Source organism: Megascapheus bottae, chromosome X (genome assembly GCF_031878675.1).
Source record: "Megascapheus bottae isolate mThoBot1 chromosome X, mThoBot2.hap1, whole genome shotgun sequence".
NCBI classification, from domain to species: domain Eukaryota; kingdom Metazoa; phylum Chordata; class Mammalia; order Rodentia; family Geomyidae; genus Megascapheus; species Megascapheus bottae.
This window is the reverse complement of record NC_143547.1, coordinates 47,098,045-47,124,115: the sequence shown is the minus strand read 5'-3', so window position 1 is coordinate 47,124,115 and position 26,071 is coordinate 47,098,045. Positions and strand designations below refer to the sequence as shown.

Genomic DNA, 26,071 nt, shown 5'->3' with positions numbered 1-26,071 from the left:
AAGAAACACTGGAAGAAAAAGGTTTCTAAAAATGAGACACAAAGGGGAATGAGTTTAAAACATTCCTGTGTATACTGGAAAAATAAAAAGGTGACAGGCATGCTTTGGATGTGACAGTATAATAAGGAAAGTCTTTTGCTGTCTGCTAGACTTGAAAGCAGGAAGTGAAAGTTAAAGCACAGTTGTTAATAGCATGCCTAAGAATTGAAACCTTGACTGGATCAATGATTTTTAACAGAAGACATGAAGTTTTGAAACTGCTACAAGAAAATACCTCTTTACAGGGAGATAAAAGAATAGGCACAAAGGAAGTCTTGAATAGAACTGCAATTGCTCAGCAAATAATAGGAAGTATTGTCAAATGGGATTGCATCAAAATGAAAAGGTTATTTCACAGCAAAGGAAACAGCAACTAGAATCACGAAGTACTACAGAAGGGAGAAAATCAACAACAGTCCAATTATTAATTTTGCAAATGAACTCAGTTGACAATTCTCAAAAGAAGTACAAATGGAGACGGCGAAGGATGGAGAATATGGTCAAAGTATTTTATGTGCATCTATGCAGAGCAATGTAACCTGTTGATACTGTTTTGAACAATTTAACCTGTTGATATTGTTCCTTTTGATATTATTTTAAGGCGTGGTGGACTGAGGGACCTATTGATCAAGGTACATTATATATATGATTGGCTATATCACAATGATAGTACAACTAATATGTACTAATAAAATAGTTTTAAATTAAAATACATACAGTTCAAGTATCTAAAAATATGTCATCATGAAGACAGAAAATGAAGAAGAAATTAGAATACTTCAGATAACAAAACTGAAAGTTTATCACTAGGAGATCTACCCTACAAAAACTACTAAAGAAAGTGCATACAGAAAGTCTATAGCAAGTAACACTGTGGCTTAAATTGATAGAACACTAGCTTTGAGCAAAAAAAGACTGGGGAAGGCACCCAGTCCCTTACTTCAAGCCCCACAACCAACAGAAAACTAATCTTTGCTCTAGCTCCTGAATCAAATATGACTGCTAAAATAAGAGTTGAAGTTGGGTTTCCTAAACCCCTGCTGGTATTACTGATGCTATTATTGATTTGACAGCCCTACAGAGTAATAATGCAGCTAGCAGCATGTATGTGCATTTTAAAAATGAGTGTTATACAATAATCAAATTTCTATATATAATCATCAGGTTTCTATACTCATCTATACGAAGTTCCTCAAAGAACTGAGGTTTTATAACTACTTAAGAGAATTGAAGAAACCTTTTAGTTACTGGTTTTCTTACTGTGAATTAAAAAACAAACATGGAAACTCACAGCAAGTATTATTAAACATAAATGGAAGCCAGGCACAGTTGATTCACCCCTGTAATCCTTGCTACTAGAGACTGAGATCTGGGAATTCAGGTTTGAAGCCTGCCCAGGCAGGAAAGTCTGTGAGATTCTTACAACCATTTAATCATTAAAAATCTGGAAGTAAGCCAGGTGAGGTGGCTCACGCCTGTAATCCTAGCTACTCAGGAGGCTGAGATCATAGTTCAAAGCCAGCCCAGGCACTCTTATCTCTAATTAATCACAAGAAAAAAGGGAGTGGGGCTGTGGCTCAAGGGGTAGAGCGGTAGTCTTGAGCTGAAGAGCTCAGGAACAGTCCCCCCGGGCCCAGAGTACAAGCCCCATGACCGCCCCTCCACACACAAAATCTTGAAGTAGAGCTCTGGCTCAAGTGGTAGAGCAGTAGCCTTGAATAGAAGTGATAAATAAATGGAGCTTGGAGGTATGGCTCAGTTAGTTAGAAAGTGTCAGGTATAGAGTTTGAGTAGCAGTCTCAGATAAAAGCAAACAAATAAATGGAATAATAAATAGTATACCATATGTGATTGAAATAAGTAACTTCCTATTACTATTTTCCCATTTGCATTTTCATTTCATTACATTTTTGTTGTTGTTGTTGGTTGTGGGGCTTGAAATCTGGGCCTGGGTGCTGTCTCTGAGCTCTTTAGCTCAAGGCTCATGGACTTTCATGCCTGGGCTGGCTTTGAACTTCGATCCTCAGATCTCAGCCTCCTGAGTAGCTAGGATTACGGACGTGAGCTCAGTGATGAAGTTTTTTTTTTTACTTGATCCAATCATTTTTCAACTGTGCTATTAGGGATATATTAAGAAATTCCTGTGAGTTAGGGGTCAGTGGCTCATCCTTATAATCCTACCTACTCAGAAGACAGAGACCTGAGAATTGAAGGCTCAAAGTGCAGAAAATATTGTGAAACTCTCTTTTTTAAATTTTATTTTTTATTGTTGGGGTAATGTATAGAGGGGTTACAGTTATATTCACCAGGTAGTAGGTGCCTAATTCTCACACATTGATACCCCTTCTCATGTTTTTGTTCTCATTGCCCTCCCCACACCCGCTCCCAAACATCTTGTTTTCTCCCCTTCCCTTTCTGATTTCAAATAAACATATATATATATATAATATATATACTAAGATAACATTGTGAAACTCTTTATCACCAATGGAGGCATGGCTCAAGTGACAGAGTGCCAAACTTGTGCAAAAATGACAAGTGAGAGCATAAGGCCCTGAGTTCAAGCCTTAGTACTGGGATACACACACAAAAATCTCCTGAGTTTAAGCTGGACATATTATAATGATATGTCAAACTGTAACAATGCCATCCCCTTCTGTGTAATTAATGTAAGATGATATGCATGCATGTACGTATTTATATATAAATTAATGTATTATATATATACTGTATGATATAATTTCCCTGCCTCCTCATCTATAGAACCTTGCTTCTTTTGGAGGAGTAATTAGGAAAAAGTATACCTATTCAGTCTTCCCTCTACATTTCTTTATTCTTGTTTAGCTGGTGTTCCACTAGATTGGGATATCTTTAAATGTCCTTTTAAGTTTTATAACTTTTGTCACATGATCCATACATATTTGAAAAAAGAAAAATAAGAGAACATAGTGAAGAAAGTGAATACCATTCACCTGCAGGTGTGAGGATATTAATGAAGGATGCTAGTTCCCAGAGCTCATACTCTTCTTCGGGGCTTGCCTGTGCTACAAAAATATTGCCAGCAGGTGGCAGAATAATCAATGAAAAGGGACTGGAAACCAACCTATAGAGGTAACCTGCTATTTCTTTGTGTGTGTGTGATGTGCGTAATTATTTTATTTCTTTTCATATATTTTATTGTAATTGTAATTAACAGAAGGGTTACATTATATTCACCAGATAGACGATGCATTACTTCACATACATTGATACCCTTTCTCGTGTCTTGGTCTCAATTTCCCTCCCCCTACCCCCGCCCCTCATCTTGTTTTCCCCTTTCCCTATCCGATTTCAAATAACCAAATAAGCATATATACAATATATCAGATAACAAGGTGAAATATTGCAACAATATATAACCAAGGGATAGCAAAAGAGATGAGAGATAACATAGTACATTAAGGACAACAATCATTCATTATATGGCTTTTGTTTCTATATCCTAGAGGTACTTTCATTTAGCATCATCCTATATGGCCTTACGTATTTAGGTTTTGCTCTATTGTAAATCTCTGCTAGGAGAGCCCAAGGTTTCTACTGAGTATGACAAATGAGGGAAACCATTGAGCCTGTGTTCCTTTGAGTCTCGCTTACTTCACTTAATATGATTTTTTTCTAAGTCTTTCCATTTCCTTACAACTGTAACCTGCTATTTTTTTGTGACAGAGGAATACATTTTTTACTTTGTGCCAATCCCTCCCACCCCAAATAAAAGAAATTCCTCTCCTAGAAATATATCTTGAAGTGTTCCCTCTAAATTTTTCCGTGGAAGTCTGAATTATTAGATCCAAATTTTATTGTTTTACAAGGTAAGAGATAGACATGTAAACTTAAAATTCTATAGGTGAATATTCAGTTTCACCAGAACCAGTTAATTAAAAGGTTTTTACTAGTACATATTTTTGGCAACTTAGTGAAGGATAAAATGGAAGCTACCTGCTTGAGCATATATCTTCTACTGTATTCCATTGACATATTTGTCTGGTTTTGTGCCAATACCATTTTCTTTTGTTACTATGGCTCTTTTCTATTGTAAGTCCCACAATGACTTATTTTGCTTAGGATTGCTTTGATTAACCAGGGTCTTTTGTGTTTCTATATAAGTTTTATGATCGAGGTTTTCTGTTTGTATGAAGAATATCAGCTGAATCTTTCTGGACTTTACATTGCATTTGTTTATTGCTTTTCATACTATGGTCATTTCAACATTATTTGTTGTGCCCATTTGTTTACATTATATGAAATGTACGTGTAAATATGTTTCCCTCATCATCTCCTACAATTTCTTTCTTCAGTGTTTTAGAGTTCATTATAAATGCCTGTAATATTTTTGCTGAAATTTACGCCAAAACACTTTTTGAGGATATTGTGGATGGAGTTTCTTTCTTGACTTCTAACACATCAAGTTCATTGCCAGTGTATAGAAAAGTTACATTGATTTTGTGTCATGCTGTTGTGTTGCAATTGTTTATCGAACCTAAAAGTTTTGTAGTAGACTCTGTGGTATTTTAAATATAAGAGCATGTCATCAGAAACCTGAGATACTTTGATTATTTATTTTCCTATTTGTATTCCTTTTATTTATATCTCTTACCTTATGGCTGTGGATACAAATTCAAGCACAATATTATACAACCATGGTGATGATTCCTGCTTTTAGATGAAATACCCTCAATTCTTAACTATTCAGGATAATAATGGCTGTAGGTTTGTCGTGCGTAATCTTTATTGTGTTGAGGTATAGTCCTTTCGGGAATAAACCAGCCAAACAGGAGAAATCTGACTCCTAATGGGCCCCCATCCTCAGTCCATACACAAACCTCACTCTGTAAACTAGAAACTACAAGCGTCTCCAGGTGATTTCTTTTCCTCTTGGAGTTAGCTAGAGACCAAGTGGAGTGTTTGAACAGTGGGTGAATCTTTGGCTACAAGGCCATATACTCTGCCCAGAAATGAGAAACTACACATCTACATTACCACTAAACAACATGCCTGATCATAAAAATCTTAATTAAAAAATTAAAATAAGGGGCCGGGAGTTTGGCCTAGTGGTAGAGTGCTTGCCTAGCATGCATAAAGACCCAGGTTCAATTCCTTGGTACCGCATACATAGAAAAAAGCCGGAAATGGTGTTGAGGCTCAAGTGGTAGAGCTCTACCTTTGAGATGTCCAAGGACAGTGCTCAGGCCCTGAGCTCAATCCCAGGACTGGTAAAAAAAATTAAAATTAAAGTTAAAATAAACTGGGCACTGGTAGTTCAAGCCTGTAATACTAACCACTCAGGAGACTGAGTTCTTTGGATATGGTTCAAAACTGGCATGGGACAGGGAAGACTGTGAGACTCTTAGCTCCAGTTAACCACCAGAAAACTAGAAGAGGTTATATGGCTCACAGTGATAGGATACTAGCTTTGTGTGAAAAGGTTCAGAGACAGTGCCAGGCCCTCAGTTCAAGCCCCAAGTCTGACAATCAATCAATGCACTAAACAAGAACAAAATTATATAATTTTTAGGGAAAAGATGGAACTGGAGATATTTAAGTGCAAAAACACTCACAAGACTCATAGTTCATGTTTTCCTCCATGTTAAGAATTTACATTTACAGAAGAAATAATTAAAAGTCAAGCACTGATGGCTCATGCTTATATTTAGGAGGCTGAGATCTGCGGATCACAGTTCCAAACAAGGTAAGAGCAGGAAATTCCATCAATGTTTTATCTCCAATTTGCTAGTAAAAAGCCAAACGTGGAACTGTGGCTCAAGTAGCAGAGCATTAACCTTGAGCAGGAAAAAAAAATCTAAAGGACTAAGCCCAGGCCCCAAGGTCAAAAGCCCAGGACCAGCAGAAAGGAAGGAAGGAAGGAAGGAAGGAAGGAAGGAAGGAAGGAAGGAAGGAAGGAAGGAAGGAAGGAAGAGGGAGGGGGCGGAAGGGAAGGAGGGAGAGAGACAAAAGTCAAAAAGCTATAAATGGCCAATAATATATATATATATATATATATATATATAAAACATATATATATATGTGTCGGCTGTGGGGCTTGAACTCAGCCAGGGCACTGTCCCTGAGCTCCTCAGCTGAAGCCTAACTCCCTACCCTTGAACGAAGCCCCATTTCCCGTTTTCTAGGGGTTAATTGGTGATACGAGTCTCAGGTCCTTTTGTGCCTGAGCTGGCTTTGAACCTTGATCCTCAGATCTCAGCCTCCTGAGTAGCTAGGATTATAGGCATGAGCCACTGTTTTTTAAAACAAAAAACTGAGTTAGTATTTGGGAACAGAACCAATGGGATAGTATTTGAGATCAAAACCAGTGTGAGGTAGTAAAGATAAATTAGAGGTCTTGAATTCAAGCTCCAATACTGGATGCGTGCTTGTGCACACAAGCATACACTCACACACACACAGACATCATAATGAAGCTAATTTAAGAATTGGGTCAAGTGGAAGAGAACCTGCTTAGTAAGTGCAAGGTCCTCTATGCAACCTTCATAACCAATAAAAAAACTCAAAAAAAAAAGAACAGGAAAAGAAGCTGAAGGCATCACAGTGGACAGGAGATATGAAAAAGCAATAGAGGGAGTAAATAGAATCAAAGTATATTGCACTCATGTGTGCTAATATCACAACAAAACACCACATATTGTATAATACTATGTGCTAAAAATGTTTTAAGAAAATCAGCATAAGCCAGGAGTTGGTGACTCACACCTCTTTTTTTTTTCCAGTCCTGGGGCTTGAGCGCTGGGCCTGGGTACTGTCCCTGTACTTTTTCAAGGATAGAGCACTACCACTTGAGCCACAGTACCATGTTCAGCTTTTTTTTATGTATGTGGTACCGAGGAATCAAACCTGGGTCTTGTACATGATAGGCAAGCACTCTACCACTAGGCCAAACTTCCAGCTCCTCACACATGTAATTTTATTTTATTTATTTTTTTGCCAGTCCTGGGCTTGAGCTCAGGGCCTGAGCACTGTCCTTGGACTTTCTCAAGGCTAGAGCTCTACCACTTGAGCCTCAGCACCACTTCTGGCTTTTTTCTATGTATATGGTACCGAGGAATTGAACCTGGGTCTTCATGCATGCTAGGCAAGCACTTTAACCACTAGGCCAAACTCCTGGCCCCCACATGTAATTTTAAACTACTCAGGAGGTGAGATCTGAGGAATGCACTTTGGAGTGTGCCCAGGCAGGAAAGTCCATGAAACTCTTATCTCCAATTAACCACCAAAAAGCTGCAAGTGGAGCTCTAGCTAACCTGGTAAAAACATTGCAAAAAAGCACAAAAGAATATAAGCAAAAAAGCTCAGGGACAGCCCCTAAATCCTAAGTTCAATCCCCAGGATGGCACAAAAAAAGAGAAAATCTGCATGGGCACACAGGTAATCAAGAGGGTTTTAGCTTTGACAACTGTATGTTATTCCATGTTTAGGAAAACACATTAGTATTAGAATTGGTATCATTTTGTAAGTATGAATCTTAAATACTAACCTATATATATATATATTGCAATTCATCAAGAATGATGCAAGACATACTTAGCTAAAAATTAAGGATGAAACCTGAGAAGAGAGTTGTGCTCTTACATCCGATACTGATTTTTGATGCTACACACTGAAAATTTCAGCATGTTAAGAGTCCCAAGTGCAAATGCACATACACTACTTGCACATACCATCTTCTGCCTAGATAAACACTGTCATCTTCCAAGAGACTGTTCTGAGACAAAATTTATATACCAATTTCTCTATTTAGGCTATCTAAACCATATGTGGATCCCAAGTAACTTCATCACTTACCTTTTTTTTTCCTGCTAGTCCTGGGGCTTGAACTCAGGGCCTAGGCACTGTCCTTGGGCTTTCTCAAGGATAGTGCTCTACCATTTGAGCCACAGCACCACTTCCAGCTTTTTCTGTGTATGTGGTACTGTTTGCCTAGCAAGCTACCAGCCACGCTGCCAGTCCCTTCTCTTACCTTTTGAAGTTTGCGAATGATCAAAGTTAAAAGAAGCCAGAACAGTGTTGCTGTGAGACCAGTACAAACAAGAATGATGACTTCAATATTGGATTTCTCTTCAGAGACTGTGGAAAAGTTAAAAACAGAACTTACTAAGGAAAAGAATTCATCAAATTCTGTGTATGTGATATTTTATGGAATATAAGTTTTTCCTTATGAGAGATAGATTATTGTTCTGGATGACTCAAAAAATGGGCTTGAAGACATTGTATTATATGTGGGTAAGTACATATATTTCCAACACATGGGCAAGAAAACAAAAGTGAAATATAGTTTTCTCTGTTTATTAGCTGGCCAAGACAATGATAGTATCGTGCTAGCTACGGCCTGATATTATCTAAATTCAAGTCTTGGCTCTTTCCTCATCAGTAGGGGGGGTTTTGACAAATTACCCATTTCCCTAAAGCTCAGTTTTCCCATGTTAAAAATATTGAATTTATTAAAGATCTGAAGATACAGCTTAGAGCTAAAGTGTTTGCCTAGAACATTCAAGCCCCTAGCCTTATTCCCTTACTCCCATCACTACAACCTCGGTTACCAAACTAAAACAAAAACAAATAAACAAAAACAAAAAGCAAGACCGGTACCAGTGGCTCATGCCTCTAATCCTAGCTACTCAGAAGACTGAGATCTGAGTAACACAGTTCAAAGTCAATACACCCATTAAAGTCTGTGGAACTCTTTTCTCTAATTAATCACCAAAAAGTAGATCTGTGGCTCAAGTGGTAGAGCACCGAGCATGAGCAGAAAAGCCAAGGGTCAGCAGAGTTCAAGTCCTAGTAAAGGCACAACAAAAATGGGAATAATACCACATAGCTATGAGACAAGTGCTAAATGAGAAATGTACTATATCTAGCAGATAACATATTTAAACTAGTTGCACTGCTATCAGTTTCCAGTTTCTTATTATGCAAAACTTATAAACCATCTTAAAGTAATGGGGAATAATATGGATAATCCAGATTATAGGGCATGTCTGCTGTGCCCCATATAGCTAGATGAAAAAGTACCTCTTAGTGTATCAAGATTCATACGCTAAGTGGTGGCAGTTCTTTGAACATACAGAGTTTAGTGTATAACAAATAATCATTATTGTAACACAAAATGTTAAAGACAACAAAATCTTACCATAACCTTCAGCAAGCATTTAAAAAAACATTCGAGTCTCATATACACTACAAATGTACTCTAAGGTCTAACATTCTATATTTATATTTCCAAGCACTACTCAATATTTTTCAACAAGCCAATAGGAACTATTCTCATTTTATAATTCATCATTTGCAAGGCATTACTATGTCTACCTTCATTTGTATCACCTTTGAGAGATGGGCAAGGCAGCTTGTATTTTCATTTCACAAATGAGAAAACTAAAAGCCAGAAAGGCTGAACAAACTTCTTCAAAATGACAACAAATAAAAGCTTAAGGTGCTAAAATCAGTTTTCAAACTACATCATTCCACATACTCTTTTGTCCAAAGTAGATATACAGAGTACTACTTTGTGTATGCTCATTTCCTCTGTTCCACACATCCAAATGTGCCTCCACATCCAAATGGCTTTACAAAAAATCCAATCAGGGGCCGGGAGTTTGGTCTAGTGGTAGAGTGTTTGCCTAACATGCACGAAGACTGGGATTCGATTCCTCAGTACCACATACACAGACAAAGCTGGAAGTGGTACTGTGGTTCAAGTGGCAGAGCGCCAGCCTTGAGAAAGCCCAAGGACAGTGCTCAGGCCCTGAGTTCAAGCCCCAGGACTGGCAAGAATATAAATACAAGTAAATAAATTAAAAAATCCAATCAAGTTTCAGTCCTGATTACGAATGTAGTCAGGAGGTTCCAACTTACCTTCCACAGTGATAAGAGCTGCTGTGCTCACTTCTCCCAACTCATTGGTTGCTTTACACAAATATAGGCCTCCATCCTCTTTTTTGGCTCTCTCAATAATTAAGGTGTTGTTCATAAAGAATATTCCTGCATTAATGAACAATGCTGCAGTTATTATATGAGGTATTTGTGCTGGAGTCCCGCCCAAGTCAAGGTACCCTGAAGTAGCTATAAAAACCAAATTTCAGACTCACCTAAAGCAGGGAGCACAGGAACTCCATTTTTGAACCAGTGGATCTGGGGGAATGGCACTCCACCCACTTTGCAATCTAGTAAAATCTTCCCACTGGTATTCACTTCAACATTGGTGAGATTCTCAATAATGAATGGGAAAACTCTTTCTGTAGAAACCAGGATAAAGAAGGCAGGTAATGAGGCAGGGTACCACAAATATGATATTTCGTGTCTGCTGTACTTTTCATATTTAATTAGATGTGTATATGGGGAAGAATTACCATATGCAAAAGAAAGGGAGGATGAGTGAGGGAAACAATCTTTGAGCAATCTCAGTCTAGAGAAGTTTCCTTTTTCTTTTTTGATATAAGGACCACAAAGTGATGTCTCCAAATTTTTCTGTAACTTATTTAGCCTACATAATAAGAAATAAAAGAATAGTGGTTGGGTGCTGCTGGTTTATGCCTATAATCCTAGCTACTCAGGAGGCTGAGATCTGAGGATCACAGTTCAAATCCAGTCCATGCATGAAAGTCCATGAGACTCTCATCTCCAATTTACCATCAGAAAATTGGAAGTGGAGCTGTGGCTCAAAGTGACAGAGTACTAGTTGAGCGAAAGAGCTCAGGGACAGCGCCCATTACCAACCCTCCTCACCCCCAAAAAAGAGCAATGGTCTATCCTGGCTCCAAAAGCCATGCCTAAATTTGTACAAATTCTGAGATTGTAAAAAAAAAATCTCCAATTTTACCTCTAATTAAGAGCTGGGTATTGCGCTGAATCATTTTGGTTGTATTCATCTGTGCCCAAGCCTTGCACTTGTACTGTCCCTTATCCTGCTGTGTCACGTTCTTAATCACCAGAGTGGATGAAATGGAATAGTTAGTTCTGAAGCTTTCAGTCTCTGTAACAGGAATCTTCTCTCCAGAGGGGCTGAACCAAGCAAGCTCATTATACATATATTTAGCTGCCTTGCACTTGAGCCGCGCATCATAGCCTTCGATTGTAGACACTAAAGGTTCTGCTGCCACAAAATCAGCCACATCTATAAAGGTAAAACAAATATAAGGAAGATAACCAAGCAACAGACTATGCAATGTAAGAACATTCTCTCCTCCCCAACGTTAAACACTTTTTATTAGCTTTGAGTAGTTGCACAGAAAAGGTGCCATTCAACCAAGCAATTAATGAGTAATAATGTGGCTTAGTCAATATTACTTCTTTCATCATTATTTTCCATCCCTTCTTATCCCACCCCTTCCCCTCAATTTTAATTTTGTAGGACATGTATTGGATTTTAGGGCTTCTGGGGGGGCCTCTTCCTTTCCTAAAATATTCTTGTCTCTTCCAATGTCCTGGACCATTTCTGCCATATTTTTTCCTAGTATTTTCATTATTCCAATCTTACAGTAAGATTTTCATCCTATTTGTATCCTATTTATGTTTATCTTTGTAACTTATGAGAGATAAAGGTCTAATTTCTTTTGTATTAGTGTTTGCTCATTGTACATACATATTTCACCGTGATACTTTACTTTTCTTCTTTCTTTCTTTTTTTCCAGTCCTGGGGCTTGAACTCAGGGCCTGCACATTGTCCTTGGGATTTTTCCTCAAAGCTAGCAATCTACCACTTCAGCCACAGGACCAAGGAATTGAACCCGGGCCTTTGTGCATGCTAGGAAAGCATTCTACCACTAGGCTACTCTCCCAGCCCTAACTGTGATTCTTTCATATATTCATTCAACATACCTTAACCAACGATTTTAGATTCTACATGAAAGTGAGATCATGGACAATTGATATTTCTATGCCTGGCTTATTTCACTTAAAATAATAATCTCCAGGTCCATCCATGCATTAGCAGTTCTTAACCTGATCTCATTTTTTCTTTTAGGCTTTGTTCATTGTTCACATTTCCCATAATGTTGTTGGCCCAAAGGAATAAAGTAGGAAGAAATTGTATAGAGAAAACAAAGGATATGTACTTTCATCTAATCTGTGCATAATATTTGACATTTACTGAGGAGCTAGTATGTGTTAAGTATTTTACTATACATCTCAGTATTATTATCTAACTAATATTCTCACACTAACCATCTGGAATAGGTAGCATCAATATTACTTCATAGATTACAAAATAAATCAGAGAGGGGAAATGATTTGCTCAAGGTCATATGACCTCAGGCAAAAAAGAGGAGGCAGGGTTAGAAAGCAGATAGACTACCAAGTGCTGGTGGCTGATATCTTCAATCCTAGTTAATGAGGAGGCTGAGATCTGGCCATCATAGTTCAAAGTCAGCCTGGGGAGCATAGTCTGTGAGACTCTTATCTCCAATTAATCAGCAAAAGGCTGGAAACAGAACTGTGGTTCAAGTGGTAGACTGCTAAAAACTAATGGTCAGCATTCAACCCCTGAGTTGACGCCCCATTACCAGTACAAATAAATTTTTTGAAATACAAGAGACCAACTCATCTGATTCCAAGACTATGCTCAGCATTTCTAAAAGACCAGCAACGTAGCTTTCAACCACATAGCAAACATTGGAAACATTTACAGTAAAGTATCATTCTTTATATTGAAAAGAATAATTGAAGCCAGATATAGTGGCTCACACGTGTAATCCTAGCTACCCAGGAGGCTGAGATCTGAGGATCGTGGTTCAAAGCTACCCTGGGTACTAAAGTATGTGAGACTCTTAACTCCAATTAAACACCAGGAAACCATAAGTGACGCTGTGGCTCAATAGGCAGGGTGGTAAGCCTTGAGCTGAAGAGATCAGGGACAAAGCCCAGACACAGATTTCAAGACCCACGACCCACCAAAAAAATAATAATTGAAGCATTGTTTAAGAAAATGGATAGTATCATGACTAAACATATCAGTGAACTACTTAACAAGTTCTATACAATTTAAGGAAACAATTCTTGGGCTGAGAGTGAGGCCTTGAGGTAGAGTGCTTGCCTAGTATGCACGGAGCTAAACAGAAAAAGCCAAAAGTGGTGCTGTGGCTCAAGTAGCACAGTGCTAGCTTGAAAACAACTCCTTAAGCTTTGACTCTTATCATTTCTCATAGTGGCTCACACCTGTAATGAAAGGTGTTTGGATGCTTATAAAGGAAGATCATAGTTGGAGGCCAGTGTCTGCAAAAACTTAGTGAGATCCTATCTTAAAGAACAAACCAGGGGTGGTGGCAAACACTTGTAAAGCAAGTCATATGTGAGGTGTTGAGAGGAGAGCCATGGTCTAAGGCCAATGTAGACAGAAAGTGTGAGACATTATCTGAAAAATAACTAAAAGCAGAAAGAGCTGGAACCATGGCTCAAGAGGAACAGTAAGAAAGAGACCCTGAGTTCAACTGTTGGTATTGCTAAAAATTAATTACATGTAATTGAAGTCTTTGAAGGAAGCAGATTAGACTGATGGCTTCCCTGTATGCTAGCAACTTAGGAGACAGAGATCTAAGGATTCCAGTTAAAAGCTAGATAATGCCAGACATGGTGGTTCACACCTGTAATCCTAGCTACTCAGGAGGCTGAGATCTGAGGATCAAGGTTCAAAGCCAGCCCAGGCACAAAAGGATCTGAGACTCTTATCTCCAATTAACCTCTAGAAAACAGGAAGTGGGACTTGGCTCAAGGGTAGGGTGGTAGCCTTGAGCTGAAGAGATCAGGGACAGTGCCCAAGCCCACTTCAAGCCCCATGACCCACCAAAACAAAAAAAAAGCTAGATAAAGCCGAAAAGTCTTGTCTCCAACTAACTGGAAAAAGCGAGAAGTGGAAGTATTGTTCAAGTGGTAGAGTATCAGCCTTTAGTAAAAAAGCCAAGTGCAAGTGAAAGACCCCAAGCTCAAGCACCAATCCCAGCACACAGATATACAAGCCCAGAATTTGTGTGTGTGTGTGTGTGTGTGTGTGTGTGTGTGTGTGTGTGTGTGTGTGTGTGAGTGTGTGTGTATGTATAACTTTCTTTTGACCAGTCCTGGGGCTAGAACTCTAGGCCTGGTGCTGTCCTTTAGTTTCTTTTTTTGTCAACGCAAGCACTCTACTTGAGCCACAGTACCACTTCCAGCTTTTTTGAGAAGTTTATTTGAGATAGGAGCCTCGTGGACTTGCCTGCCCAAACTGGCTTTGAATCAAGATCCTCAGATCTCAGCCTCCTGAGTAGCTAGAATTATAGGGCTAAGCCATGGGCATCCACCTTATTTGTAGATACTTATGTATGGCTTGATATTAGTATTTGTAAGTGAAGTTATATTGCATCTTTGTTGCACCAGTGTTAAATAAAAAAGCTAAGGGACATAGCCCAGGCATTAAATGGCTAATAGTGATTTAATGCACTGTCTCTATCAGCGTATTTTTAGTTCAACATGATTTTGTCTTAATCTTTAAAACTGAACTCTCAGTGATAGATTTGCAGGTATCTCTCCATGTTTATTTTTGAACACATGTCACACTATATATAGAAGACTTGCTTTCATCGTATTATCTTAACAATTTTAGTTTACCTGAAACAAAAAACTGCATGCTTCTCTCATCAAAGCCAACCTTGTTGACAGCTATGCAGTAATAAACACCAGAAATGTTGCTGCCCAGTATGGTCAGTGTACTCTGGATCTAAATAAAGAAAAGAGATGCATTAATCAAGGTTAAAGCATGTGGCCGTCACTAGTGCTATTATCCAAATATTTCTGGCTTCCCTCCAATTATATGGTACAATTTCCCTTCTACACTCTAATGTGGTTGGATGGGAGCATACTGCTTACTTTGGCTAATGACTTGAAAGTGGAAATTATGTAGGTCATTTCTAATTTGGAGAATATAAGACTACGGTATAACCCTTGGTAGGGCTTTCCCTCTGACATAAAGATTATTGTATGTTTGAGATGACTGGTAAAAGCCCTCCTGCTGATGTGCAATGACACTGACGCATAAATTAGAAACATTTGTGGATTTAAATAATATTTTCTAGATGTTTGTTATCACATCATTATCTAGGTTATCCTCACAAATAATATTGGACAATACAGAAAATGACCTGTATTTATTTGTATGCTCATGAACCCAACAAATGTTTTAGTCAAGATCTTCTTTCAATTGAAATTATCCAATTTCAAGAGTAGACCAAAATAGCTATAGGCTCATTTACAAGCATACCAAATGAATTTAATCATTTCCCAAGTGAGCACAAGCATCAAAATAATCATAGTTATCATTTAGAATGGCTCACAATGTGCCAGAAATAATACATTTATATATACTATTTATTTTTATTTCATTTAATCTATCCAATAACTTTTCAGGTTGGAAACTACTACTAACCCCTATATTGCTAAAGAGGAAACTGAGAGGAAAATATCATACAGAAATAATGCAAGTGAGGTTCAAATCAGTCTGTACTTTGTCTAGAGACTCAATGTTTTATCATAGCATCATATATTTATTTATCTACATTTTACTATCTGGAAAACTTGGTATGAAAGAAATTTATATTCCGGTACAGAAACAAAACAAAACATTCAAAATGGATTAGAATAAAACAGACAGAAGCTAGGTGCTATTGGCTCATGCTTATAATCCTAGCTACTCAGAACACTGAGATCTGAGGTTCCTGGTTTAAAGCCAGCCTTGGAAGGAAAGTCCATGAAACTCATCTCTAAATTAAGCAGCCAAAAAAGGCAGAAATAGAGAGTTATGCCTCAAGTGGTAGAGCACTAACCTTGAACAAAAAATGTTCAGGGACAAAACTGGATGCTGTTGGCTCACGTTGGTAATCCTAGCTACTCAGGAGGCTGAGATCTGAGGATCACAGTTCAAAGCCAATATGGGAACAAAAGTACATGAGACTCTTATCTCCAATTAATGACAGAAGACTGGAAGTAGCACAGTGGCTCAAGTTAGAGAGCTAGTATTGAATTGCTCAGGGACAGGAACCAGGCCTAGAGTTCAAGCCCCACAACTGAGAAAAAAAAAGTTTAGAGACAGTGCCTAGACACTGAGTTTGAGTCCCAGGAACAGTACAAAAAAATGAGCAGACATGCAAAACGGAGGCATAATAAAGACTTTCTGAAGAGGACTCTGGTAACTCAGGAAATTCCTTTTTAATGAATTGTGCTGGCAAGCACAGTTTAACATGCCAGAAAAAATGCATTCAGGACCAAAATTTGAAAATAGGGCAAAGTATAAACAAAAAAATAAATGTCACTAGACACAACCATCTCTAACTTTTCCATTTCTTTCTTGTAGATTTTCTCTCCACTTATTAAACGAAGGTTTTAGAAAACTATTTCATATGGGGCCGGAAGTTTGGCATGGTGGTAGAGTGCTTGCTTAGCATGCAGAAAGACCCAGGTTTGATTTCTCGGTATCACATATGTAGAAAAAGCTGGAAGTAGTGTTGTGGCTCAAGTGGTAGAGCTCTAGCCTTGAGAAAGCTCAAGGACAGTGCAAAGGCCCTGAGTTCAAGCCCCAGGACTGGCAAAAAAAGGACAACTAGTTTATATATACCAGTTTCATTTTCTAAATTTTCCATTTAAGCATAAGCATTTCCTATGCTATTAAATACTTGGCAAAGCACACTTGAAATTAGCATAATATTCTATTATATTTAGAGCATATAATTTATTCATGGTCTTGTAATGCAACCCCTATATTCAATAACAATATGTTGAATTTCAAACATAAAAAGAATTTTTATAGGATTAACCTAAATTTTCTCCTGCAAAGTAAATGATTACCAGAGTGATACCTACAGATTACCTGCAGACAGAGAGAAAAATCTTTGCCAGCTATTCCTGTGATAATGAAGTGAGTAATAATAGCAAGTATATAAAAAAAACCCTCAAAACCTGGGGCTGGGAGCATGGCCTAATGGTAGAGTGCTTGCCTAGCATGCACAAAGCCCTGGGTTCGATTCTTCAGTATCAAATACAGAGAAAAAAAAGCCAGAAGGACTGCTGTGGTTCAAGTGGTAGAGCATTAGCCTTTAGAAAACCCATGGACAGTGCCTAGGCCCAGAGTTCCAGCCCCAGGACTGTAAAATACAATTTAAAGTAGTTATATACATATGCCTATATAGGATGAGGCTAAGTGAAATGAACTCTAGGATATGGGAAACAAGAGGTTTATCTTTGTGATTGTTGTTCTTAATGTACTATGTGAAGTGGTTTCATTTTTCTTCTTTTCCCCTTAAGGTTTATGTCATGTTGTTGGAATTTATATACTGGTATATTGTACATATGTTTATTTGCTTGTTTAAAATAGGGAAGGGAAGGGAAAAAAATAGGGAAAGTGGGAGAAGAACATGAGAAGGGGTATCAATGTTCAAGAAGTAATGTGCCTAATACCTGACGAATGTAACTGGAACCCCTCTATATATTACCCTGACCATAAAATACACTTTTAAAAAAGTACTCAAAACTCAAATAGGAAAGGAATAATCTAGTAGTACATGGGCAAAGTAATCAAATACAGGTCAAAATAAGTACACATAGTCAATAAACAGATACATATTTTTTAGAATATTTCTATATAATAAAATGCAAAATAAAACTACATTGCGTCAGAATGGCAATTTTTTGGTGAAGGATTTATTTGTATTCTGTATGTCATGTTTAATTTGACAAAAATAATTGCTTTGTCTTATAAGAAACATTTGTATTGTTGGTAAAATTTAATTAGGTATATAGCTAATCAATTATTTCTGTACTTACTCTGTTTTCCATAACTATCTATATTTAGTTATATATATGACATTTTAAGTACTTTTAAAATAGACTTTTGTTTCTACAAAATATAACATATTTTAAGGGATTTTTTTAAAGATTTTTTAATTGTAATTAATAGAAGGGTTACATTATATTCACCAGATAGAAAGTGCATTACTTCACAAACATTGATACCCTTTCTTATGACATGGTCCCTATTTCCCTCCCCCCTCCTCCCGCTGATCTTGATTTCCCCCCTTCCCTATCCAATTTCAAATAACCAATTAAGCACAGATAAAATACATCAGATAACAAGGTGAAATATTGTAACAATATGAGATAACCAAGGGATAGCAAAAGAGATGAGAGATAACATAGTACATTAAGGACAACAATCACTCATTATATGGCTTTTGTTTCCTTATCCTGGAGGTCCTTACATTTAGTGTCATACTATTTGGCCTTATGTCTCTAGATTTTGTTCTATTATAAATCACTGCTAGGAGAGCCCAAGGTTTCTACTGATTTTGACAAATAAGGGAGACTCTTGGGCCTATGTTCCTTTGAGTCTGGCTTACTTCACTTAATATGATTTTTTCTAAGTCTTTCCATTTCCTTACAAATGGGGTGATGTCATTCTTTCTGACAGCAACATAGAATTCCACATCTTGTTGATCCACTCATCAACTGAGGGACATCTGGGCTGGTTCCATATCTTTGCTATGGTAAATAGTGCTGCAATGAACATTGTTGTGCTAGTGGATTTAGTATGCCCTTGATTTTGGACGATTGGGTAAATGCCTAGTAGTGGAATTGCTGGGTCATAGGAGAGCTCTATGTTTAGTCTTTTGAGGAACTGCCATACTGCTTTCCATAGTGGTTGAACGAGTTTGCCCTCCCACCAACAGTGTAGTAGTGATGCCTCCTGGTCACATCCCCTCCAGCATCTGTTGTTATTAGCTTTCTTGATCCTGGCTGAGAACGGCAATTATTAACAAAGCAAACAGCAATTCCAACAAAAGAAGATGTAGTACCAAATGGATTCAATTCAGTATCAAACCAGATCATTAAAGAACTCACACTAATACTCCTTAAAACTTTTCATGAAATAGAAAGAGAAGAAATGCCACCAAACTCATTTTATAAAGCCATTATTACCCTAATAGTATAAGGACATTGAAAGAAAGAAAGAAAGAAAGAAAGAAAGAAAGAAAGAAAGAAAGAAAGAAAGAAAGAAAGAAAGAAAAGACAGATACTGGTGTTTCATCTGAACCTACTTAGTTACTATGAAGAAAAAATTATCAACAAATGCTAGAGTATATCCATTGGGAAATGGGCAGGGGGAACCTTTATACACTATTGGTTGGCATGTAAACTAGTACAATCACTTTGAAAATGTACATATTTTTTTGCTAGTCCTAGGGCTTGAACTCAGGGCCTGAGCACTGTCCTTGGGCTTTCGTCAAGGCTAGTGCTTTACCTCTTGAGCCACAGCACCATTTCCAACTTTTCTATATATGTGGTACTGAGGAATCAAACTCGGGTCTTATGCATGGTAGGCAAGCACTCTACCACTAGGCCAAACTCCTGGCCTCTATAATTTCTTTAATAAACAAAAAACAGAACTACAATATAATCCAACTTTACCTATCTGGCTGGATCATACATCTGAAGGAATGTTAGGTTAACATACAATGGAGATACTTATGGCAATATTATTCACAGTAGCAACACTATGGAAACAGCTCATTGCTTGATGAATACATAAAGAATTATATTATTTCAGGGACAATGGATGAAGCTGGAAATCATCATGTTAAACTAGACTGAGAAAGACAAATAGCATGTTCTCTCTCATATATAGAATGTAGATCTGAGAAATAAATGAATGACATGAGTGTACCAGTCTGGGAGGAGGAGGTCAACGTGTACAAAAGCAGTTTCTATACATTTATGAAAATAGACAAATGAAACCCATTAAAGTTATTTAAAAAGGGAGGGTAGGGAAGCCCACAAGGTGGCTCACACCAATAATCCTAGCTATTCAGGAGGCTGAGATCTGCGGACCAAGGTTCAAAGTCAGCCAGGGCAATACAAAGCCAAGCGAGACTCTTATCTCCAATTAATCACTAGGAAATGGAAGTGGGGCTGTGGCTCAAGGGTAGAGAGGTAGCTTTGAGCTGAAGGGCTCAGGGACAGTTCCCAAGCCGAGTTCAAAAGCCATGACTGACAAAAAAAGAAAAAAGAAAAAGAAAATAGATAAATCCTTAGGAAAACTAAGAGAAAGAAGAGACTCAAAATATAAGAGCTAAAAGGGGAAATATAACCAACTGATATCATAGAAATACAAAATATAATTAAAATTTTAAATTTAAAATAACTGTCTAAAATATGATAACTTAGTTGTAGTAAAAATGCATCTTGATTATATATATATGTATATATGCATTGAGACTTGTCATATTTTACCTGCAGCCTTGTGCAGATGTATAATTCACTAATATTTTCTCATAGCCTATTTGTCTTTTCAGCTTTCTAATAGAGTGTACTGAAGAATAATATATTTTAATATCAATATATTAAGTTTATCACCTTTCCTGTTATAGATTACAATTTTCAAGTTAAATATAACAAGTGTTCTCTCTATATATTCTGAAGTGTTTCTTAATGAGCATTCTTTCTAAATATATAAATAAATGAAAGATTAAAAAATAAAATATGATAACTTAGATGAGATGGAAAATGTCTTGAACAGACCATCAAGAACCATCACGACTAAACTGTGTACTGGTGGCTCACACAAGTAATCCTAATTACTCACAAAACTTGGATATATAGGATCATAGTTTAAATCCAGTGAAGCAAAGAAAAGCCCCCCAAACTCTATCTCCACAATAACCAGCTCTAAAGCTGGACTGGAGACATGGCTCAAATGGTAGAGCAATGATCAAGCAGTCAAAGCAAGTGAGCACAAGAAGTTTAGTACAAGCTACTGTGTCAAGATTAAATACCATTAGCCACCAATCAACAGAAAATTCACTGCTCAATTCAAGTAAATATTTAAAGAATTGATACCAAGTCTAAACAAAAGAAAAAAAAAAGACATTCTTGGCGGGGCATGGTGGCTCGCACCTGTAATCCTAGCTACTCAGGAGGCTGAGATCTGAGGATCAAGGGTCAAACCCAGCCCAGGCACTAAAGAATGTGAGACTCTTATCTCAGATTAATCACCAGAAAATGCAAAGTGGGGTTGTGGCTTGGGGTAGGGCTGTAGTCTTGTGCTGAAGAGCTCTGGGACAAAGCCCAGGCCCAGAGGTAGGGTGGTAACCTTGACCTGAAGAGCTCAGGGACAGTACCCATGCTCAGAATTCAAGCCCCATAACCCACAAGAAAAAAGAAATTCTTCTAAACAAATGTGGCCAGCATCACACTGATATTAAAACCAGATGAGAAACTAACAACAAAAAATATATATAAATGACAGACCAATAGCAGTGATAAAGATAGATGTAAGTATTTCCAAATAAGAACAAATCTAAAGCAAGAGTGAGCCATTGGCCCCTGGCTGTTTTCTTTATATTTTGGAAGAATCATCAAGTGGGAATCTATCCCAAGGATTCAAGGATGGTTCAATATATGCAAATCAATAAAGGACTAAAACATGATTAATGCAGAATGAGCACTTAATAAATTTCAACATCCTTCATGGTAAAAATGCTGAAGTGGTCAGGATATAAACATACATTAACAAGATAAATGCTATTTAAATCAAGATGAAAGATAGTATTAGACTGAAAGTGTAAAAGCTGGAAGATTTCTGGTTAACATCCAAAACAAGAAAAGATATTCATTTTTTTTCTAACTTTTTTTTTGCCAGTCCTGGGCTTGGGCTCAGGGCCTGAGCACTGTCCCTGGATTTTCTCAATGCTAGGGCTCTACCACTTGAGCCACAGCACCACTTCTGGCTTTTTGCTATGTATGTGGTACCAAGGAATCGAACCCGGGTCTTTGTGCATGCTAGGCAAGCACTCTACCACTAGGCCAAACTCCCGGCCCCAAGACATTCATTTTTATCACTTGTATTCAACAGCATCCACTTGCCCTACACATCTTGTCATTGTATTTTTCATACAAAAAAAGTTGTGTGTATACTGTGTCCACTGCCTATACAGAATTCATCAATCCTTTTGCTCCAAATCAACTTTCAAATGACTCCATTCCCCAGCCAAAAGATTCTAGAATTCAACATAAGTAGATTCTTTCAATTATTATTAAAAACTTGTGTTGGAGAATGATAGGCTTACAAACCAAGTCAGGCCCACACAATTATTTGGTACATGATAGAAAAGATATGTGAACTTCTTGTTGGCTATCTGTACTGACAATTTTGTATGTACCTTGAATGTTGTTACAAATAAATCAAATGGAACGTGGCAGAAGAAAGGTCCCTCATCCCTGATTTAGAGCCTAATTCAGCCATTTTCAAGACCTTGGGGACAGACAATGATGATATTGATATGAGGAGTTTAAAAAATTGTGCCAGTCCTGGGGGTTTGAACTCAGGGCCTAGACACTGTCCCTGAGCTTGTTTTGCTCAAGGCTAGAACTTTATCACTATTTCCAGCTTTTTAGATTTATGTGGTACTGAGGAATCAAACCCAGGGCTTCATGCATGCTAGGTAAGCACTCTACCACTAAGCCACATTCCCAGCCCTGAGGAGATAGTTATTAAGGGAACATAAACTCTGGTGTTCATGTAATCCCAGTACTTGGCAACAGAACCAAAAGGATACTAAATTTGAGGCCAGACTCTGTTACACAACAAATTGAAGCAGTTGGAGCTACAGAAGGAAACGGTATTAAAAAGGAGGTCATTAAAGTGTATGTACCATTTTCTCATCAATCCCTAGAAGGCAGTCATCCCTGGAATGTGATTTCAGTGTGAGAAAAACAGGCCAGCTTTATTGAGCTTTGTGAAGTCACTTCTATAACACTAACTATCAGCAATCTACCTTGGTCTTTTCTCCATGTGTCAATATCATTTCTTCAATGGAAAGAATCCTGTTACTTGTAGTGAGGTCATAATTCGGCATCTTGTTGGAAAGCTGCATACGCTTGCCCCGTTGCATACACCTGGGAAATAAAGAGACACTTATAGCCTTTCCACCAGAAATAGTAAAAGGTATATTGAGCATTGCAGGGACCATACACTTGTAATCTAGGACCTATTGTCATCAGAGAATACCAAATAAACAGTCTCTTCTTACGGCTGAGTAAACCCATTTGAACCTCATCTAAGCAAAAGACAAATAAATATAAATCAATATAAATCAATTGGTTAGTGTTTTAATTCACACGTGCCCTTCAAAATTCCTTTGTTGGAATCTTAATCAACAAGACAACAGTTTAGAAGGGTACTGCATTTTTAAAGTCTTATTAAGTCATGCTCTCCTGAAGAAATTAATGTCATTAACATAGGAATGGGTTGCTGATAAAAGTAGGCTAGATTCTCACAATGTGAAAATGCCATTCTTCTGGAATAATCAGGCTTGAAAAAAATCAATGATCAAATTAACATCTTTTCTTTGCAAATTATATATTTTCAAGCTTTTTTTTCTATTTAGCAGTCCAAAACAAAGTATAGTAAGTTAGAAGTATGCCTGTTTTAATGTATGGGAATTAATGCACCATATATCTGGCAAATATCATATAACACTTTTATTAATTACAATAAAAATATATAAAAAAAGAAGTATGCCTGTTTTAGATTTTATTGTCAAGGAATATTTCTCTGGGAATGTAACTATTGAGCAGAATTCTGAAATAAATACAAGGTAGAAATGTTTCTGTAAGACAACAATTTCAGGTGAAATTAAGAATTTTTAAAAGATCCCTTTCTTCTTTTAAATTTTGTTGTACAGGTGGTTTATAGAGGGGTTACAGTTACATAAGTAAGGTAATGAGTAATTTCTTTTTGAAAGTGTTTATTCCCTCCTTCATTTTCTTCCATTTCCCTTCTCCCAATCTCCCCTCCGCACGAAGTTGTAAAATTCATTTCCAACATAGTGTCTAGTGAGTATCACTCAACAATGGTTCACGCTTTGTCCCACTAGTTCTATGATCCTCCTTTTCTTCTCCAAATCAGATGAACTTATATATACAAGACAAAGGGTAAAGAAATAGAAACAGTGACTACAAGTAATAAATCAAAGGGGGGAAAGAAAATAAAAGTGCAAATAGTACACTATATAAAAACTTTGTATTTCCAATTAACCACTAGAGAACCGGAAGTAGCATTGTGTCTCTAAGGATAGGGTGGTAGCCTTGAGCTGAAGAGCTCAGGAACAACGCCCAGACCCAGAGTTTAAGTCCCATGACTGACCAAAAAAAAAAAAAACAACAAAAACCCAACAACTTTATTTCCCTTTCTTGGAGTTCATTTCAACAAGCATCATTTTTTATAGTCATATGCACATAACTAATGAACTATTGTGATCCATTGCTAAGAATATCCTATACATGTTCTAATTATTACAAATGAGAGAAACCATGCAGCCTGTTTCTTTGGGTCTGGCTTGCTTTGCTTAATATATTTTTTTCCTAATTTTTTTCATTGTCTTATGAATGGGGCAATGCCATTCCTTCTGACGGAAGCATAGACTTACACTGTGTACATACACCACATTTTCTTGATCTATTCATTTACTGAGGGGCATCTGGGTTGATTCTAGCAATGGAAAGAATAGCTATGATAAATTAGTAACTTTAGTGTGGCCTTGTTTGTGGTTTTCTGGGTTTGTGGTTGCCCAGGAATGGAATTGCTGAATTATATGGGAGCTCTATGTTTAGTCTTTTGAGGACCCTCCATACTGCTTATCAGAGTGGATGAACAAGTTTATACTCTCATCAACAGTGTAGTAGCATTTCCTTTTGGCCACATCCTTGCCAACAATGGTTACTATTAAGTTTTCTTGATGGTGGCCATTCTAACTGGGGTGAGGTGAAACTTCAAAGTTGTTTTGATTTGAGTTTCTTTTATGGCCAGAGAGGTTAAACATTTCTTCATGTGGCAATTGGCCATTCTTATTTTTTCTTCACAGAGAACAAGAAATAATCTCTGTTTAAGTCTTTTATATATATATATTATTGTAATTAATAAAAGGGTTACATGATATTTGCCAGATACAAGGTGCATTAATTCACATATATTGATACCCTTTCACATGTCTTGGTCCCCATTACCCTCCCCTCCACCACCCCCCGTCTTTGTTTTCCCCCCTTCCCTATCCAATTTCAAATAACCAAATGCAAATAAATCCAATATATCTGATAACAAAGTGAGATACTGTAACCATATGAGATAACCAAGGGACAGCAAAAGAGATGAGAGATAACATAGTACATTAAGGACTCTGTTTAAGTCTTTAGCCCACTTATTGATAGGGTTGTTTCTATGAGGATTTAAATAGGGGTTGCTTAATGTTTTGAGCTCCAAGTATATTTTTGACATGATATCCATGTCTGTTGTATAGCAAGTGAAGATATCTCAATGTGTGGGCTTTGTATTTATCTTGCTAGCTATGTCCTTTACCATGCAGAAACCCAAAGGTTTTAACGCAATCCCATTTATATCCAACCTTTCATTGATTTGTTGTGTTTCTGAATATCTATTTAGGAAGTTTTGACCTGTCCCAAGGAGCCCTAGTGTTTCCCCTATCCCTTCCTGTAATATTTCCATGGTATCTGGCCTTACATTGAGCTCTTTGATCCACCTGGAGTTGATTCTGGTTCAGGGTGATATATAAGAATCTATCATCCGTTTTCTACATGTGTATAGCCAATTCTGCCGGCACCATTTGTTGAAGAGGCTTTGTTTCCTCCATCCTACGTCTGTGGCTCCTTTATCTAAGATTAGGTGGTCACAGGTCTGTGGGTTCATTTCTGGGTCTTTAATTCTATTTTAATGGTCCTCAGGCCTGTTCATATGCTAGTACCAAGCTATTAATTATAACTATGACATTATAATAGTTTGAGGGGCCAATGCGGCCTAGTGGTAGAGTGCTTACCCAGCATGCATGAAACCCTGGGTTTGATGCCTCAGTACAATAAACACAGAAAAAGTCCCAAGTGGTGCTATGACTCAAGAGTGGCAGAGAATTAGCCTTGAGCAAAAGCACTCAAAGATAGTGCCCAGCCCTGAGTTTAAGCCCCAGGA

At 37.5% G+C, this 26,071-nt stretch overlaps 1 protein-coding gene across 1 annotated transcript in view; it reads right to left on the bottom strand.

Annotated features, from left to right (window-relative positions):
• LOC150041006 (vascular endothelial growth factor receptor kdr-like) overlaps nucleotides 1-26,071 on the bottom strand; it is a 145,152-nt gene that overhangs the window by 38,334 nt on the left and 80,747 nt on the right. The window contains exons 11-16 of the mRNA XM_090327270.1: nucleotides 22,869-22,989; nucleotides 14,659-14,767; nucleotides 10,904-11,197; nucleotides 10,173-10,319; nucleotides 9,940-10,065; nucleotides 8,048-8,154 (exon numbers count right to left, since the gene is read on the bottom strand). Of these exons, the coding sequence (XP_090183396.1) occupies nucleotides 8,048-8,154; nucleotides 9,940-10,065; nucleotides 10,173-10,319; nucleotides 10,904-11,197; nucleotides 14,659-14,767; nucleotides 22,869-22,989 (904 nt within the window). The remainder of the gene's footprint in view (nucleotides 1-8,047; nucleotides 8,155-9,939; nucleotides 10,066-10,172; nucleotides 10,320-10,903; nucleotides 11,198-14,658; nucleotides 14,768-22,868; nucleotides 22,990-26,071) is intronic.